Consider the following 17,031-nt stretch of genomic DNA (forward strand, 5'->3'; position numbering starts at 1 on the left):
ACCGACAGGGACAAACAGAGGACAGGAGCATTCGTTCGAGCGTTCAGCCGCCCCCATTCGCACGAGAAACACAACCCACGGCCCACACGCACAGCACACGCAGACGAGTGTGGGAAACAGGAGACAGACCACAGAGGAGAAACACAGTTATTGAGAGAAACATGGGGCCGGTCCAGGACAGGACAGAGTCAGAGGGGCGTCAGAGGAGGTTAGTGTTAGGATGAAACCCTTCTGAGGCAGAGCTAACAGCCAGGGGGCTTTGGGACATGACCTTCTGAGAGCGAGTGGTGATGTGCATCTGTGACAATCTCTGCTCTTGTGTCCAGAAAAGGGTGTGTGCAAAGCTGGACAATCAAGGAAGCATCAGTGTGTTACCGAGAGTCCACCAGGGGGCAGTGTTCGTGAGCGTGTTTCCTCCCTGGACGTCCTGCTTCCAGCCTTAAGCCGGGTGTGCACTGTTCGTTTCGACCGCGTTTGCCTTTCACCTTTCCGTGGAAACAAAAAACGCTTCCGAACTCTTTCCCACAGACTTTGGTGGAAGCGATGGATCAGTCTTTGCTCACGATTCTACATTTCTCACAGTCCCGAAATGGCAGCCAGGCCAGCCAGACAACTCTCCTCTTTTTATTCTAAACGCTAAAGCAGTCTGGTCACAAAGCCGGGTGAATCAGCTTCACGTGGAGGCGGGACTTGTGACTGGTAGCCAATCAGAAGGCGTGACCAAGGCAGAGCGACAGCAATAAACATGGCCGTGCACTAAAGACTCGATTTTTCCACAAAACGGAGGAATAAAACATTGTTCCAAGACGGTTCTTTTCCTTTAACGGTGGAAAATGAGACCGATTCTAAAAGGCTCAACAACAAAAAAGTTCTGTTAAATCGCCAGGACTTCAGAGCGATTAGCATGAGCTACAAGAGCTAGCGGTAACAGCATCAAGCAAGGAGGACGCGATCTTGCTGAAGTCCACACCAAATAGAATATATTTTATATATTCACTGTTACCATGGAAATCCGCCATGTTTGTGGCCACCAGCAAACATTGTCCCTAGACTGACACTAGCTATGAAAAGAGTATAAAGTGGAGAAAGAGTCGCTACTGCTCCGTTAGCTCCAACTTACTGCAAGTAAATCCATCCTTACCTTCTGAAACCTCCATTATGGAAGATGCTGCAAATCCCATAATGCTTTGTAATATGACATCATGATCCCAAACTGCTTCATTTCGATTTCCAACAGTTGAGCCATAAGCCACGCCCCTGCAAATTCTCATTGGATGACACTGTAAATGAAGCTTTTTCAGTTGGATTTATGTTAATACTTTAGTTTTACAAATGATCATGGCGTAACTGGAAGGTAGAAACTAATACTCCACAGCTAAGCTAGTCGTGAGCTAGCCTGACATGTCCCTGCACAGAACGTTCAAAGCAACAAAGACGCCATCGTTTCCACAGATTCTTGACCTCCGGAGGCGGGAGCGGCCGCTCGTTCTGTCGATCGTAAAGAAGTGGGTCTGAACTGAACAGTGCACACCGGGCTTTGGGATCTGCTAAGTCTTTCTAGAACTGGACTCTCCAACCATTTCTCCCCGTGAGCTTCTGTGCCTGATCTTCACAATAACGAGTGGAATCATTGTGCGGATTCAAAGTTTCTCCACAGATTTAAAAGGAGAATTGTAACTTTTCTCCCTCCACATGCAGACACTATGTTTTCCTGTCTAATTCCTGCCAGATTTACTGAGCCTTGAAACCCCAAAACAAGTTTGATTTGACACATAAATGGCTAATCTTTCTGCTCTTCACCTGCCGTGTTTCCCCCGCAGGTCATTTCCCCCCTGATTCTTTACCACATGAACCGAAACATCAGATTGAGCTTTTCGGAGCTGCTTGGAGAGTTCCTGGTTGGAGACCCGGCTCTGCGACTTTATAAAGAGTGTTCGCTGTAGCTTGTGTTGAGTGCAGAAGTGTACTGCGTGTATTCACATGTATTTGCGTGTACTGCGTGTATTTGCTTGTATTTGCGTGTACTGCGTGTACTGGGTGTATTTGCGGGGCCCTGTTGGACTCAGAACTCATGGAAGTCCCTCCCATCTTTCCCCCACAGCGGAGACACAGCCAGAGCGGGTCCGACCGGTCGATGGCAGAGCCGACTTTAAGAAAAATCTGCTTTATTTCAGTTTGAATTAAAGTTACACACTTATGTGAATGACAGGGCTGCACAATAATCCACACATGATCGAGATCAGTTATGAGGAGACGATATTCCCCTTAAAAGAAGACACAAGATCTAGCAACATTAGCACGATCATTTTTGTAAATACGACCTGTAATAAAAAGTCCGCAAAACCACAATCAATATTTGTGAAACTCAGCAGAGAGTTACTGAACAGACTTATTTATCAGACTCATTACCCAAAAATGCCGCACCTACTGCTAAAAAAGTAATATTTACTGAAGTCGGTACTTGCGTTGCCATTAGCATTTATCTTTGCTAACCCGGATGTAGTGATTTTGGTAAATCTGACTTTTATAGCAGCAGGTTCAGCATGTTTGGCTAAAGGTTCTGATAAATAAGTGTGTTCAGTAACTCTCTGCTGAGTTTCACAAATATGGATCGTGGTTTTAAAGAGTTTTTTGTAGTTTCTCGCACATCTGTGAACCCGGAGGTCGAGCTGTGATGTCACCACTTCCTGGGCCGAGCAAACCGGCAAATATGTGAGAAGAAAAACATTAAAACCTCTTTAAAACAACATCAATATTTGTGAAACTCATCAGAGAGTTACTGAACAGACTTATTTATCAGACTCATGAGCCAAACATGCTGCACCTACTGTTAAAAAATCAATATTTACTGAAGTCGGTACTTCCGGGGTTAGCGTAGCTGCTACACCGTTGTAAATCTGACTTTTATAGCAGTAGGTTCAGCATGTTTGGCTAAAGGTTCTGATAAATAAGTCTGTTCAGTGACTCCCTGCTGAGTTTCATTAATATTGATCGTGGTTTTAAAGAGTTTTTTGTAGTTTCTCGCACATCTGTGAACCCGGAGGTTGAGCTGTGACGTCACCGCTTCCGCTTCCTGGGCCGAGCAAACCGGCAAATATGTGAGAAAAAAAACATTAAAACCTCTTTAAAACAACATCAATATTTGTGAAACTCAGCAGAGAGTTACTGAACAGACTTATTTATCAGACTCATGAGCCAAAAATGCTGAACCTACTGCTAAAAAAGTCATATTTACTGAAGTCGGTACTTCCGGGGTTAGCGTAGCTGCTACACCGTTGTCCGCCAAACCAGAAGAACCGGTAAATCTGACTTTTATAGCAGTAGGTTATGCATTTTTGGCTAAAGGTTCTGATAATTAAGTCTGTTCAGTAACTCTCTGAAGAGTTTCACAAATATTGATGTTGTTTTAAAGAGTTTTTTGTAGTTTCTCGCACATCTGTGACCCCGGAGGTCGAGCTGCGACGTCACCGCTTCACAAACGTGTATCGCTCCACTGCAGCTGTTTCCATAGTAACGATAAACAATTGAGCTGGAACTAGTTTCAGGTAAAACAGCTTAAAAAGTGAGATACCTCCTGCCCAGGAAACAGTTCCCAATGAACAGTTCGCGGGACCAGGGTTAAGCGGGATAATGCACGACGAGGGGTCCATTAAAAGACATAACGGGACTAAACGAGGAAGTCCAGTCATTCCTGATGATGGACGCCTCGTCGTGCATCATCCCTGACTTACATTTGACTTGCTGCTCCAGTAGAAGCTCGAGCCCACAAGAGGATTTTGATCAAATATTAAAAAAGCTAAAAGGTTAATTTGCGCCTCCCAGACCCCTGTTTGTTTCTCATATTGTGCAGCCCTTAAAGCTTCCAGCAGGAAATGGCCGCTCAGCCACACTATTCTCTGTGATGTTGGTGAAACAGACCACGCCCCGTCTGCCTGCGTCTCCGGTTCTCAACCCAAACCCCCCCTCGAAACAGAACAATGCACTCAGTCGTTTTTTTTTTTTTCTGCTCAGGCAAAAAACTAGAGACAGCAAGCAGTAAGTCTAGACTACCACGACTCCCATCAACATGTTATAATGGACAGGGTGTAAAAGTCAGTAGCAAGTGCAGTGACCACCTCATGCTCGTGTCAGTGTGGCATCGCTGCATCGTCCCAAAACATTCTCAACAGAAACTTTCGATGGTGAGATGAGCGTCAAAGTAAAACAAACAACTAAAAAAAAACCAAAGAAAAAGTCTAGTGTCGTCTACAGTGCCACATTCATCAGGCTCTAGAGCAGTCTCTAGGTCTGTAGGGTGGGGTCCAAACCTTGCAGGCCACCCTATGAGGGCATTTCTTGCCAAGGCCCAGGGGAGGGGAGATAACTCGCAATAAACTGTACATATCCTTATAATGAATGCGCCCGCTGCAAGAAGAAACAAGGAGGGTAAGGTTAGGCCACAGACAGAGGAGAGACAGAGGAGCATTAATAATCACAGCCCGCTTTAAAACAGGCCCCTGATGTGGGCGCCGAGGACACCGATGGGTCCAGTCACTCTACACTGTCCGAGACCTGTGGATGAGCGGCTGGTTCACGGCGTCAGGCAGAGGGTCAGGTGGAAGCAGAGGTTACAAAGCCTTGACGTAACATTCTGAAAGGCGTCCTTCATTCTGAGGGATTGAAAGTGAAGCTGTGCACTGTCCCTGAGCCGGGGGCCTCTGAGCTCTCGGTAAAGCGCAGCTCAAAGACCCACCATGTGAACTCCTAAATATGATACAAATAAACTGTCCGTCCACTGTGTTTCGGAAACACAGCGTTGAAATTGAGGTAAAAGGAAAAGGCCACCATTTTTCCAAACTGAGATGTTCTTACCTGAGCTTAGACGGGTTGATATTTTGGGAGAGGCCAAATGCTAACAACATCTTTGGTCGTTTTGCGTGACTGAGAGCTCGCACAAAGACCAGACAGGTACACATCAACTCAGGCAAGAACATCTCAGTTTGGACAAATGGTGGCCTGTTCCTTTAATACTTAACTCCAGTTTGGCATTTCGAATAGTGAAATATGAGCCTTAAAGAAACAGGCCACCATGTTTTCATACTGAGATGTTCTTACCTGAGCTTAGACGAGTTGATGTGTACCTGTCTGGTCTTTGTGTGTTCCCTCAGTCACACAAAACGACCAAAGATAATTTTAGCATTAGCCTCTCCCAGTGTATTCCTATGGCTCCAAACGGGAGTTGGAACGTACCTTCCACATACCTCAGTGTGGAAAATGGTGGCCTGTTCCTTTAGCCACATTTTTGTCTGGATGTTTATGTAAGTACTATCTCTGCACAAACATGACTGTGTCACTTTCATGGTTTTGTTCGATCAGTGACTGACGTGTTCTGACGTGTTGTGACGATCCTCTGCCGTCTCTGAGGCCTCGGATCCACCACAAAGACACTGGAGGATTGTCCAAACATGGCCTGTTGCTTTAATATTGCTGAGCAGATGATGCTTTGAATAAGTCGTTCTTTCAGGCTTTTCCGCACAAGTTTTAACACATTTCTGTTGTTTAGTTCAGCTCCGTTTATCCTGGAGTCTGATCGAAATAGCTCATGACTAAACCTCCGGTCAGGTAAGAACTTCAGCTCCTAAAGTCTGTGTGTGAATGTGACGTAGCAACATGATGCTAACGTCCAAGAGTGCAGAGGTGGGAAAACTAAGGCGCAGCCTTTCAATCCAGCCAGCAAAAACACAAGCCTATATGGGCTTAGAAGAGAGATGATACAGGACTGACGCTGTTTTGTTCAGTTTACTCGACTCGACTCCACCTGAAACAACTTAATGCTTCAAAACATTTGCAACTGGTCCGGCCCTCGGGGGTTAAAAAACAAAACAATACAATGCAGAACATATCCCGCTGTTGTATCAATTTAAAAAAACTTTCCTCGGGTGTAAATACTTCACTGGAGGAGACTTAAGTGTTTATAATGTGTTTCGTGTGACATGTCTTGCCTAATGACCAAGGGGCGAAGGGTCAATAGGTCATTACGTCAGCCCCTGTCCTCATGGCTGAGGGCTGACATCGCTGCGATACCACCCCCTAGTGGCCAGAGGCGACTCCAAAAGGTTTAGCATAACAAAGAAACCAAAGTGGACGTCACACGGGCCCTGGAGCACTGTGGGGCTGCTGTTGCTCTGCACTGGAGCTTCTGCATTGGAGCTTCTTGGCCTCACGGTGAAGGGAACACTGAGGCCTGTGAGGGCTTTAGCGCCCCCTGTATTAGCCATGACAAACAAAGCACCTCCACGTTTGGATCTAAATGAGGGTTAAAATGACTGGACCCATCGGCGCTCGGGGGAAACATCACAGGAGCCTCAGCGTTTTAGACCGAGGCAGTTTTCACAGAAGAGAAGATTAAATCCCACACATCAGGAAACGGGACGACGGGACTCTGGACCTGAGAGAGAGGGTTACACACATTACACCCATGCAGATCCACATCAGGGTTACTGAGAGTGTCCTTCATCACATCAGGGTTACTGAGAGTGTCCTTCATCACATCAGGGTTACTGAGAGTTCATGTCCAGGCTGAAAATGGGCCAGTAAATAAACATGTGAAACAGTGGCATCATTTTAAAGGGCTAACGTCACCACAGAGGAATCTAACATACATATAACAGATCATGGGTTTGTCGCTTGTACATTTGTTCTCTGCCCTTCCTGATGCAAACCTTTTCATTTATCCTGACTTGGAGCTGACACAAAGAGAGCAGGATTAGACATTCCCGGGGACCTCAGGTAAAATGTACCAATTAAAGGTGTTCCTCTAAATCTGGGCAACACTGATTAAAGATGGATCTAACGTCCACTCACATTATGAAGCATCACGGCTCTAAGTTTAACTCAAACACATGAAGACTCTTACACTTCACTGTCATGGAAACGTTGGAGGATCTTTGGGTCCATGAACTGACGCCGCCCAAGAAGTGACTTCCTGTTTCGATTCACTATGACAGTGGCGTAGCAAGGGCACCAGGGGCCCAGGCAGGGATGTCAGTGCGGGGCCCTCTGGGGGCCTTTTTGTGCTCTGCCACGGGGTGGGGGAGCTCCAGCTTGTTGAGGATATTTGCCAAACATTGAAGGCTGCTGAAACTAAGCACTTCAGAAACAACTGCAGTAACTTATGACACTCGCTGCTCCTTCCTCCTCTTCATCCTCCTCTTCTTTCCTTTTTGCCTCCAGAAGCAGAACTTCTCCACATTCTGTTGTGTCGGTTTTCTATGTGACGGCCTGTTGTCGTTGCAAACTGCGCCTCTGCCTAACTATGAAAACACATTCCAGTGTGTGTTTGATTATATTCCTACACTGCAAAAAGTATTTAACTAGATCAGTATAAACATCTCAGTCTGAGCACAATAATCCAGATTTGAGTTGTTTTGACTAGTTAAGAAGTTGTTGGTCATTTGTCCCAGATTATTTCACTTGTTCTGAGATGTTTCTGACTCGTTTCGATACATTTCGTCCTTATTTCAGGTCATTTTCTTTGCCAATGGGGAAAGAACATTGGTCTTATCTCATTGGCAGTTTTACTTTCTTATTTCAAGCGAGATTTACCCTAGAACTGGTGTGAAATGTCCTCAAACAAGCAAAGCAAACTCGGTCCGATCAGGAAAAGTGTCTAAATGAGTGAAAACCGCTCAAAACAAGAAACATTTCCTCAATTCAACTAATTGAAATTTGACAAAAATATGACCAAAAAAATGCAAAAAAATGACAAAAATGTGACAAAAAAATGGACAAAAAATGGACGAAAAAATGTCAAAAAAATTACAAAAAATTACAAAAAATTACAAAAATGTGATGAAAATTTGACGAAAAAATGACAAAAAACTGACCAAAAAAACCCCAAAAAATAACAAAAATGTGATGAAAATTTGACAAAAAAATACAAAAAAAAATACAAAAAAATGACCAAAAGTTAAGAAGTTGTTGGGCATTTGTCCTGGATTATTTCACTTGTTCTGAGATGTTTCTGACTCGTTTCGATACATTTCGTCCTTATTTCAGGTCATTTTCTTTGCCAATGGGGAAAGAAAACTGGTCTTATCTCATTGGCAATTTTACTTTCTTATTTCAAGCGAGATTTACCCTAGAACTGGTCTGAAATGTCCTCAAACAAGCAAAGCAAACTCGGTCCGATCAGGAAAAGTGTCTGAATGAGTGAAAACCGCTCAAAACAAGAAACATTTCCTCAATTCAACTCATTTAAAACAATGCTTGATATTTACTTTTTGTAGTGTGTCAAGTACCTGCTGAACTAACACTGAGACGAGCTGTGCTTTTATTTTGCCGCGCTGGATCGAAACAGGAAGTTGTTATGATTTGACGTTTTGCACAGAGTCACTTGTGCCTCTTCACATTCGTTTACACAGGACCGGAGAGAAAATCAGCCCTGAGGACCCGCCTCCGACAGCCCTGAGGACCCGCCTCCAACAGCTCTGAGGACCCGCCTCCAGAGCGAGCACGCCGAGTTCTAGATTTTATGGAACACTGATTATTCGTAAAGGTTTCAATAAAGATTAACCGAAGCATTAAAGAAGAAACACATTCAAATAAAAGTACTGTTTGAACCTTTACTGTAACATTCGTCGTGTCTTAAAGGCGGCTTTTGTAAAAAACATAGAATAAAAGGATTGTTTGATTATCTGGACGTCACTTCTGGATAAAAGATTCCAGAGGTAAGTTTGACCGAGGTCCCCGGGCCGGTCTAATCCCGTGTGACTCGGGTTTATGTGGATGATTAAATAACCCTGTTCTGTTGGAGCTCTGATCCTGTGGACGCTCAGACACAGCCACAGTTTAACCTGTCCTGACTAAAGCGGCGTCCTGGGCCTGTCCTGACTAAAGCGGGCGTCCTGGGCCTGTCCTGGGCCTGCCCTGGGCCTGCCCTGGGCCTGGGCGCTCGCCACAGTCTCCGCTCTGGCTGGTTACAGGGACAGATGGCTCCGTTAGTCACAGGTAAACCCACGGCGTTTCCCCCGCGGTCACTCACCAGGCGGCCGGGTCGTACTCCGCCCAGATCCTCACGTACTCGTCCAGGTGGTGCGGGCCCAGGATGGACGAGTCCCGCGTCAGGTACTCAAAGTTATCCATGATGACGGCCACGAACAGGTTCAGCATCTGAGGGCGAGGAGGAGAGAAGGGAAACCTTGACAAAATAATAATAATCTACGTGCAGATATAAAGGACCCGTGTTTTGTTGTTTAAAAAAAATAAATAGTGGGAATGTATATATATATATGTGTAGAAACTTATACGTGTGTAATATCTGCTTATACAGGAGGCTCACACTGCTGACACCAGACTTTTATTATTTTATTATTATTTTATTTCATTTTTAATTTTTTCGCTATTGATTTAACTATTTATTTATCTGTTTTACCGCTGTTTTCTCCTTCTTTGTTTCTGTTTTTTTTCTGGGACAGTGTGTGTGTCCTGACCAGGAAGGAGCAGAGGAAGGTGTGTGTGTGTGTGTGTGTGTGTGAGTGTGTGTGTCCTGACCAGGAAGGAGCAGAGGAAGATGAAGGAGACGAAGTAGGTGTAGGCGAAGGTGCTGCCGCACTCCGGCTCCGTGTTCCCAGAGTCCGGGTCACACTCTTTCCCTCCGAGACACGCCAGCATGATGTCATGCCACGCCTCGCCCGTGGCACTCCTGAAACATGTATGTACGAGAGAACACGCGTGTGAGTGAAGCAGAGAGTGAAGCAGAGGGGCAGAGAGTGAAGCAGAGGGGCAGAGAGTGAAGCTCAGGGGCAGAGAGTGAAGCAGAGGGGCAGAGAGAGTGTGAATACCTTTTTTTTCGTCCTTTTTTCGTCACATTTTTTGGTCATATTTTTTGTAATTTTTTCGTCATTTATTGTGTTTTTTTGTGTTTTTTATGTCATTTTTTTGTCAATTTTTTTGGTCATTTTTTGTCATTTTTTGTCATTTTTTGTCATTTTTTTGTCATTTTTTTTTTGTCATTTTTTTGTCATTTTGTGTCATTTTTTTCGTCTTTTTTGTCATTTTTGTCATTTTTTCGTCATTTTTTTTGTCTTTTTTTGTCATTTTTTTGTCATTTTTTTTTTTGTCATTTTTTTGTCATTTTTTGTGTTTTTTTGTGTTTTTTATGTCATTTTTTGTCCATTTTTTTGGTCATTTTTTTGTCATTTTTTTGTCATTTTTTTTTGTCATTTTTTTGTCATTTTTTGGTCATTTTTTGTGTTTTTTTGTGTTTTTTATGTCATTTTTTGTCATTTTTTTTGGTCATTTTTTGTCATTTTTTCGTCATTTTTTTTGTCTTTTTTTGTCATTTTTTTGTCATTTTTTTTGTCATTTTTTTGTCATTTTTTGGTCATTTTTTGTGTTTTTTTGTGTTTTTTATGTCATTTTTTGTCATTTGTTTTGGTCATTTTTTGTCATTTTTTCGTCATTTTTTCGTCTTTTTTTCGTCTTTTTTGTCACATTTTTGTCATTTTTTCGTCAGAGAGTGAAGCTCAGGGGCAGAGAGTGAAGCAGAGGGGCAGAGAGTGAAGCTCAGGGGCAGAGAGTGAAGCTCAGGGGCAGAGAGCAGGAGCTGACCTGAAGAGCAGCATGAGCGCCATGATGAAGGTCCTGAAGTTGTTGTGTTCGTTGATGGCACTTTCATCGTCGTCCACCAGGGCCACGTTTCCAAACAGCTGCGGACACAGATGAGCCGTGTTTGTTTTTAAAAAGGTAAAAGCGTGAGCAGAGCCGTGTGTTCCGCACTCACCTGCATCCCGATGATGGCGTAGATGAAGAAGAGCATGGCGATGAGCAGACACACGTACGGAAGAGCCTGAGCCACAGGAGAGATCAGTCAGTTCCCTCACACACGTCTGACTCTTTCTGTACCACGAGTAAAGTCATGATACATATTACATACACAGTTTAAAGAGGGGGTGTTCTGCTTTAAAGAGGGGATGTCATTTTTTTGTCATTTTTTTGTCATTTTTTGTCATTATTTTCTTTTTTCTTTTCTTTTTTTTTTCTTTTTTTTTTTTCTTTTTTGTCATTTTTTTTCTTTTTTTTGTCATTTTTTTTTGTCTTTTTTGTCATTTTTTTTTTGTCTTTTTTTGTCATTTTTTTGGGTCTTTTTTGTGTGTTTTTCGTGCTTGGCGTCGCCGTGTTTGACCCGCGACTCACAGGCACTTTTTCATTTTGGCCTCGGAGACAAAACGTTTGGGCCCCCCTGATCTAGACCCTTTAATACAGGGGATTCCACGCTTTTACTTCAAAACATCTTCATAAACCTGTGGATAAATTCGTGTATTGATGACATCGTGTTGTCCAGCCCCACACCATGTGACCAGTCGACTGTCCCTGGCTTTTAAAGCAGCATAAGTCACTCCTGCCCCAGTAGGCTTGTTGCACAATGTGGCTACGCTAGTTCCTCTGAGCTGAAGCTGTGGGCGCTAGTACTTCCTGTTCGTGTTCATTTCCTTTAAGATTAGCTCAGACCAGTGAGTTCCTGGTAGAAATATTTCCATAGAGGAGACGTTTGTGTTTGTGAGGATCAGGGAGTTTGTCTTGAAGCTAAAGGCTAATTTAACCTCTTAACCCCCGCCTGAACCGAGAGGATGTTTTTCCTCACGTCATCACATTTTTTTTCCATCATTTTTGTCACTTTTTTGTCACATTTTTATCACATTTTTGTCATTTTTCGTCAATTTCTTGTGACATTTTTGTGACATTTTTGCCACATTTCCATCATTGTTTTCGTCGAGAAAATGTGCTCGGTTCAGGTGGGAGTTAAGCGGTTAATGCTTTACACAACTTGAAACAGTGCCTTTATATATACTTTTTATAGCATGTTAGCCTTTAGCTTCAAGACAAACAATCCTTCATGATCACAGGCGTCTCTGATCTGAACTTCATGATTTGAACACAGTAAATGATCGTCTACCGGGAACACACCGCCCACAACGTAATCTTTAGAAAATATGATTATTATTCCAGGAAAAGAAAACAGACAGGAAGTCCAGGCGCTCACACCTTCAGGTCAGAGGAGCTAGCATAGCCACACCGTGCAACGAGCCAGTTGGATCACAGCGTCCAGACTCTAACACTGAGTACAGGAGATGAACAGCCGCATTGGAGACGTGTGGACAGTCTGAGCCCAGAGTCCCGCGTGTGAGAACATGGACTGACCTTAAAGGACTGCACGAAGGTCCAGAGCAGGATGCGGATGGTCTCCCCCTGTCGCAGCAGCTTGATGAGACGCGCCGCCCGGAACAGCCTCAGGAAACTCAGGTTTATGAAGTTATTCTGAACAGACAACAAGCACCTTTAACAAGCACGTCGCCGCGGGACAAACGGCCTCGAAAAGGACGAGAACTGAACAAAACCAGAGGACAGAGAGAGAGGAGAGGGAGGGGGGGGGGCAAGTCAAACCACAGAACCAGCCTCTACGACTGAGGGTGCAACCAAAGAACCAAAGGGGAGACAGAGAGAGGAGGCAGAGGAAAACCGGGAAACCAAAGAGTCAAAGGAAAAGTCACTTCGGACGTCGTCATCCAATCTGGTACTATCCGTTTTTTTTTTAAGAGGAAAATGCACTGATCTTTGGGGACGAGCAGAACACACAGGATGAGGAGCGAGCTGTCTGTCGGCCAGCGCGGGACCACCACGGCGGGACCACCACGGCGGGACCACCACGGCGGGACCACCACGGCGGGACCACCACGGCGGGACCACCACGGCGGGACAAGGATCTGTTATTGGTGTGAGGACATGCAGGGGCTTCAGGACGTGCTCTCTGTGTCTCCAAACTCAAACTAAAATGTCGTCTTTTATTTGTCCTTTATCCAGAAAAAGCTCTGAACTCCCGCCTGAACCGAGAGCATTTCCTCCAGTTCAGCTTTACCCAAATCCTGTAGGCCAGTGTAACACCTCAAGCTAAGATCTACAAAGCTCATCTAAATGGATCTTTTTTCCTCACGTCATCAGATTGTTTTCCATCCTTTTTTTGGGGGGGTTTCAACTCACTTTTTGTCATTTTTTTGTCATTTTTTTGTCATTTTTTAGTCATTTTTTCGTCATTTTTTTGTCATTTTTTTGTCTTTTTGGTCATTTTTTTTGTCATTTTTTTGTCATTTTTTTGTCATTTTTTTGTCATTTTTTTGTCATTTTTTCGTCATTTTTTTGTCATTTTTTTGTCTTTTTGGTCATTTTTTTTGTCATTTTTTGTCATTTTTTTGTCATTTTTTTGTCATTTTTTTGTCATTTTTTTTGTCATTTTTTTGTCATTTTTTTGTCATTTTTTTGTCATTTTTTTGTCATTTTTTAGTCTTTTTTAGTCATTTTTTGTCATTTTTTTGTCACTTTTTTGGTCATTTTTTTGTCATTTTTTGTCACATTTTTTTGTCATTTTTTCGTCATTTTTTTGTCATTTTTTTGTCATTTTTTGTCACATTTTTTTGTCATTTTTTTGTCACATTTCCATCATTGTTTTCGTCTCAGTTCTGTCTTCACTTTCTCACTTTTTGTCCAGAAGCTTTTGGATTGGGGTAAAGCCAAACTGGAGAACATGTGCTCGGTTCAGGCTGGAGTTCAGGGGTTAACTTCCCTCAAATGTTCCCTATAAATATGTAAACACTTCATAATGTGCTTTTATTGTTGTTTAAAGTTTAAATTCCCCTAACTCGGGCTTGGCACCGTTAAACAACACTAATAAAATACACATCTTTAAAGATCAGGTTTTGATGCTGTCGATCGCGGGACTTGAATGTTTCACCTCCAATAAATGATACACATTTATAAGAAATTATCTTTTCTGGAATAAATTCACATTTTTGTTCTGCTTTATGGTTCGATATACAAATATTTTCGTATTTTCGTAACGTTCACATATTGGAAATCAAGTATCTTTAACCTCTTAACCCCCGCCTGAACCGAGGGGGTCTTTTTCCTCACGTCATCACTTTTTTTTATCATCATTTTTGTAACTTTTTTTGTCATTTTTTTGTCAAATTTTAATCACATTTTTGTCACATTTTTGTATTTTTTGTATTTGCCACTTTTTCATCAATTTTTTGTAATTTTTTTGTCACATTTTGGTAAATTTTTTTCGTCCATTTTTTCGTCAATTTGTTGTGACATTTTTGTGACATTTAGCTTAGCCCATTAGCATGTTAGCTTCTTTTTAAGAGACCCCAGGGGGAGATGAAAGACCCCAAATCATCCCTTTAACACTTGTCTTACCCCAGAGGGACCACGGGAAGTTTTCTCACTTTTTTCTCACATTTCCATCATTGTTTTCGTCTCAGTTCTGTCTCTTCTTTCTCACCGTGTTTTCCGTTAGCATTTGGATTGGGGTAAAGCCAAACTGGAGAACATGTGCCCGGTTCAGGTGGGGGTTCAGGGGTTAACAGTTCCTCTGCTATGCTATGAATGAGTTTATATATAATCCGGGTGTTGAGGGTGAGGTTTGGCGCTGGCGGACAGGCAGGGCACCGGGGCATGAGGGCACAAGGGCATCGGGGGGGGGGGCACAGGGGCAGGCGGCGTCAGGCACAGCTACAGGAGGCTCCGGGGGGGGGGGGGGGGGGGTCCATCTCATGCAGCAGAGACCGAGAGCATTCGCCGCTACAGAGGGAGAGCTCGACTGGGAACTAGAGCTCGACTGGGAACTCTCTACACGGCTTCAATCGCAGTAAATCAGAGAATAACATGAGACTGAGCTCAGCTGGAAACCCCAGAGAAACTAAAAACTAAACTTCTATATCTTATACTGTTCCCTGGTTCTTCCTTACATGACTCTGGCCTAGAAGTCTGGAGAAACACGAACAAAACCAACCTTAACCCGACTAGTATCATTGAAAACAGAGCGACTAAACTAAACTAAACTAAACTAAACTAAACTAAACTAAACTAAACTAAAGGCACTAACGTTGAAGGACTCGTCGACTTTAAAACAGCACAATTTATGTATAACATGAGCTATAACAAGTCACCTGTGCAGATTTAAAACAACATACGTGAGTAAAAGCAGCCTTGTTTCGATTGTTAGGTTTAATGTGTGGAGTAAGAGGCTGTAAAACCTTAACGGAGGCTAAGGATGCAAAATTAAGATAAGAAAACAATCTGAAAACAAAAAGTGTAGAACTGCATTAAAGACTTTTGTAAACACAATGGGATCCGCCTATTCCATTTCAGACTTTATGTTTATTTATGTCTTTATTATCTTTTATTATCTGTTAAATGTGTAAATGTTTGAATAAATCAAATCACAAACACATCATCTTTCTAAGGTTAAAGTCTAGTTCTGAAGTCTGTCGATGACTTAGACACAGATGCATCTCGTCATAGAAGGGGGCGTGGCTTCACCGAGGGGGAAACAGAATCTTTTGGGAAACATATTTTTCACTCTTTTTAGCGGAATATGAACTTATTTATCACATAAATAAAGTCAAGTCTAAATCGGGTCCATGTGGATGTTTATTCACAGCAGATTGTTCAGTTGAAGCGAAAAAACGGCAGTTGTAGCTCACGCTAGCTAGCATTAGCATTAGCACGATATGTTATGTATGTATTTATGGGCTGTTGAACCACTTTGCTCCTAAACATGTCTTTGTATCTTTATTTAGTAGAAACTATTTTCATATTTCTGCGTTTGTTAAAGTCGTTTTTGAATAATTAGAGAAAGTTTAGATTTTTCTCCACATTGTTTTCCCCCTTAACTGTTTTCAAACATGACCATATATGGCCGTCTGTATCTACATTCTCCCGTCTTTCGCCGCCGCCTCTCCCACAGAGGAAAGGTCAGTGCGAGATGTTCTGCTCCGGAGGGACAGTCTGCTGTGAAAACGTGAGATATCAGGACACAAAGTAAGGTCAGGGCCAAGGACATGGTTCACCTCTTAACTCCCGCCTGAACCCAGAGGAGCTTTTTCCTCACGTCATCAGGTTTTTTTTCCAACATTTTTTTGTTGGGTATTCAACTCATTTTTGTAACTTTTTTGTAATTTTTTTTATCACATTTTTGCCATTTTTTCTTCCATTTTTAATCAATTTTTTTGTCACATTTTTGTCATTTTTTCATCAATTTTTAATCAATTTTTTGTCAATTTTTTGTCATTTTTTCGTCCATTTTTAATCAATTTTTTGTCACATTTTTGTCATTTTTTCGTCCATTTTCAATCAATTTTTTGTCACATTTTTGTCATTTTTTCGCCCATTTTTAATCAATTTTTTGTCACATTTTTGTCATTTTTTTGTCCATTTTCAATCAATTTTTTGTCACATTTTTGTCATTTTTTCGCCCATTTTTAATCAATTTTTTTGTCACATTTTTGTCATTTTTTCGTCCATTTTTAATCAATTTTTTGTCACATTTTTGTCATTTTTTTGTCCATTTTTAATCAATTTTTTTGTCACATTTTTGTCATTTTTTCGCCCATTTTTAATCAATTTTTTGTCAAATTTTTGTCAATTTTTTGTCAATTTTTAATCAATTTTTTGTCACATTTTTGTCATTTTTTCGTCCATTTTTAATCAATTTTTTGTCACATTTTTGTCATTTTTTTGTCCATTTTTAATCAATTTTTTGTCAAATTTTTGTCAATTTTTTGTCAATTTTTAATCAATTTTTTGTCACATTTTTGCCATTTTTTCGTCCATTTTTAATCAATTTTTTTGTCACATTTTTGTCATTTTTTCATCAATTTTTAATCAATTTTTTGTCACATTTTTGTCATTTTTTCGTCCATTTTTAATCAATTTTTTGTCACATTTTTGTCATTTTTTCGTCCATTTTCAATCAATTTTTTGTCACATTTTTGTCATTTTTTCGCCCATTTTTAATCAATTTTTTTGTCACATTTTTGTCATTTTTTCGTCCATTTTTAATCAATTTTTTGTCACATTTTTGTCATTTTTTTGTCCATTTTTAATCAATTTTTTGTCAAATTTTTGTCAATTTTTAGTCAATTTTTAATCAATTTTTTGTCACATTTTTGTCATTTTTTCGTCCATTTTTAATCAATTTTTTGTCACATTTTT

At 41.7% G+C, this 17,031-nt stretch overlaps 1 protein-coding gene across 7 annotated transcripts in view; it reads right to left on the reverse strand.

The window, feature by feature from the left end:
* cacna1ab (calcium channel, voltage-dependent, P/Q type, alpha 1A subunit, b) overlaps positions 1 to 17,031 on the reverse strand; it is a 217,067-nt gene that overhangs the window by 62,170 nt on the left and 137,866 nt on the right. For 6 of the 7 annotated variants that reach the window (XM_079553243.1, XM_079553241.1, XM_079553239.1 and 3 more), the window contains 6 exons: positions 12,181 to 12,297; positions 10,763 to 10,828; positions 10,591 to 10,688; positions 9,532 to 9,682; positions 9,023 to 9,150; positions 4,308 to 4,404 (listed from right to left, as the gene is read on the reverse strand). In XM_079553243.1, the coding sequence (XP_079409369.1) occupies positions 4,308 to 4,404; positions 9,023 to 9,150; positions 9,532 to 9,682; positions 10,591 to 10,688; positions 10,763 to 10,828; positions 12,181 to 12,297 (657 nt within the window). The remainder of the gene's footprint in view (positions 1 to 4,307; positions 4,405 to 9,022; positions 9,151 to 9,531; positions 9,683 to 10,590; positions 10,689 to 10,762; positions 10,829 to 12,180; positions 12,298 to 17,031) is intronic. The other variant, XM_079553238.1, reaches the window with a different exon arrangement.

The sequence above is a fragment of the Gobius niger genome (genome assembly GCF_951799975.1).
Source record: "Gobius niger genome assembly, chromosome: 3".
NCBI lineage: Eukaryota > Metazoa > Chordata > Actinopteri > Gobiiformes > Gobiidae > Gobius > Gobius niger.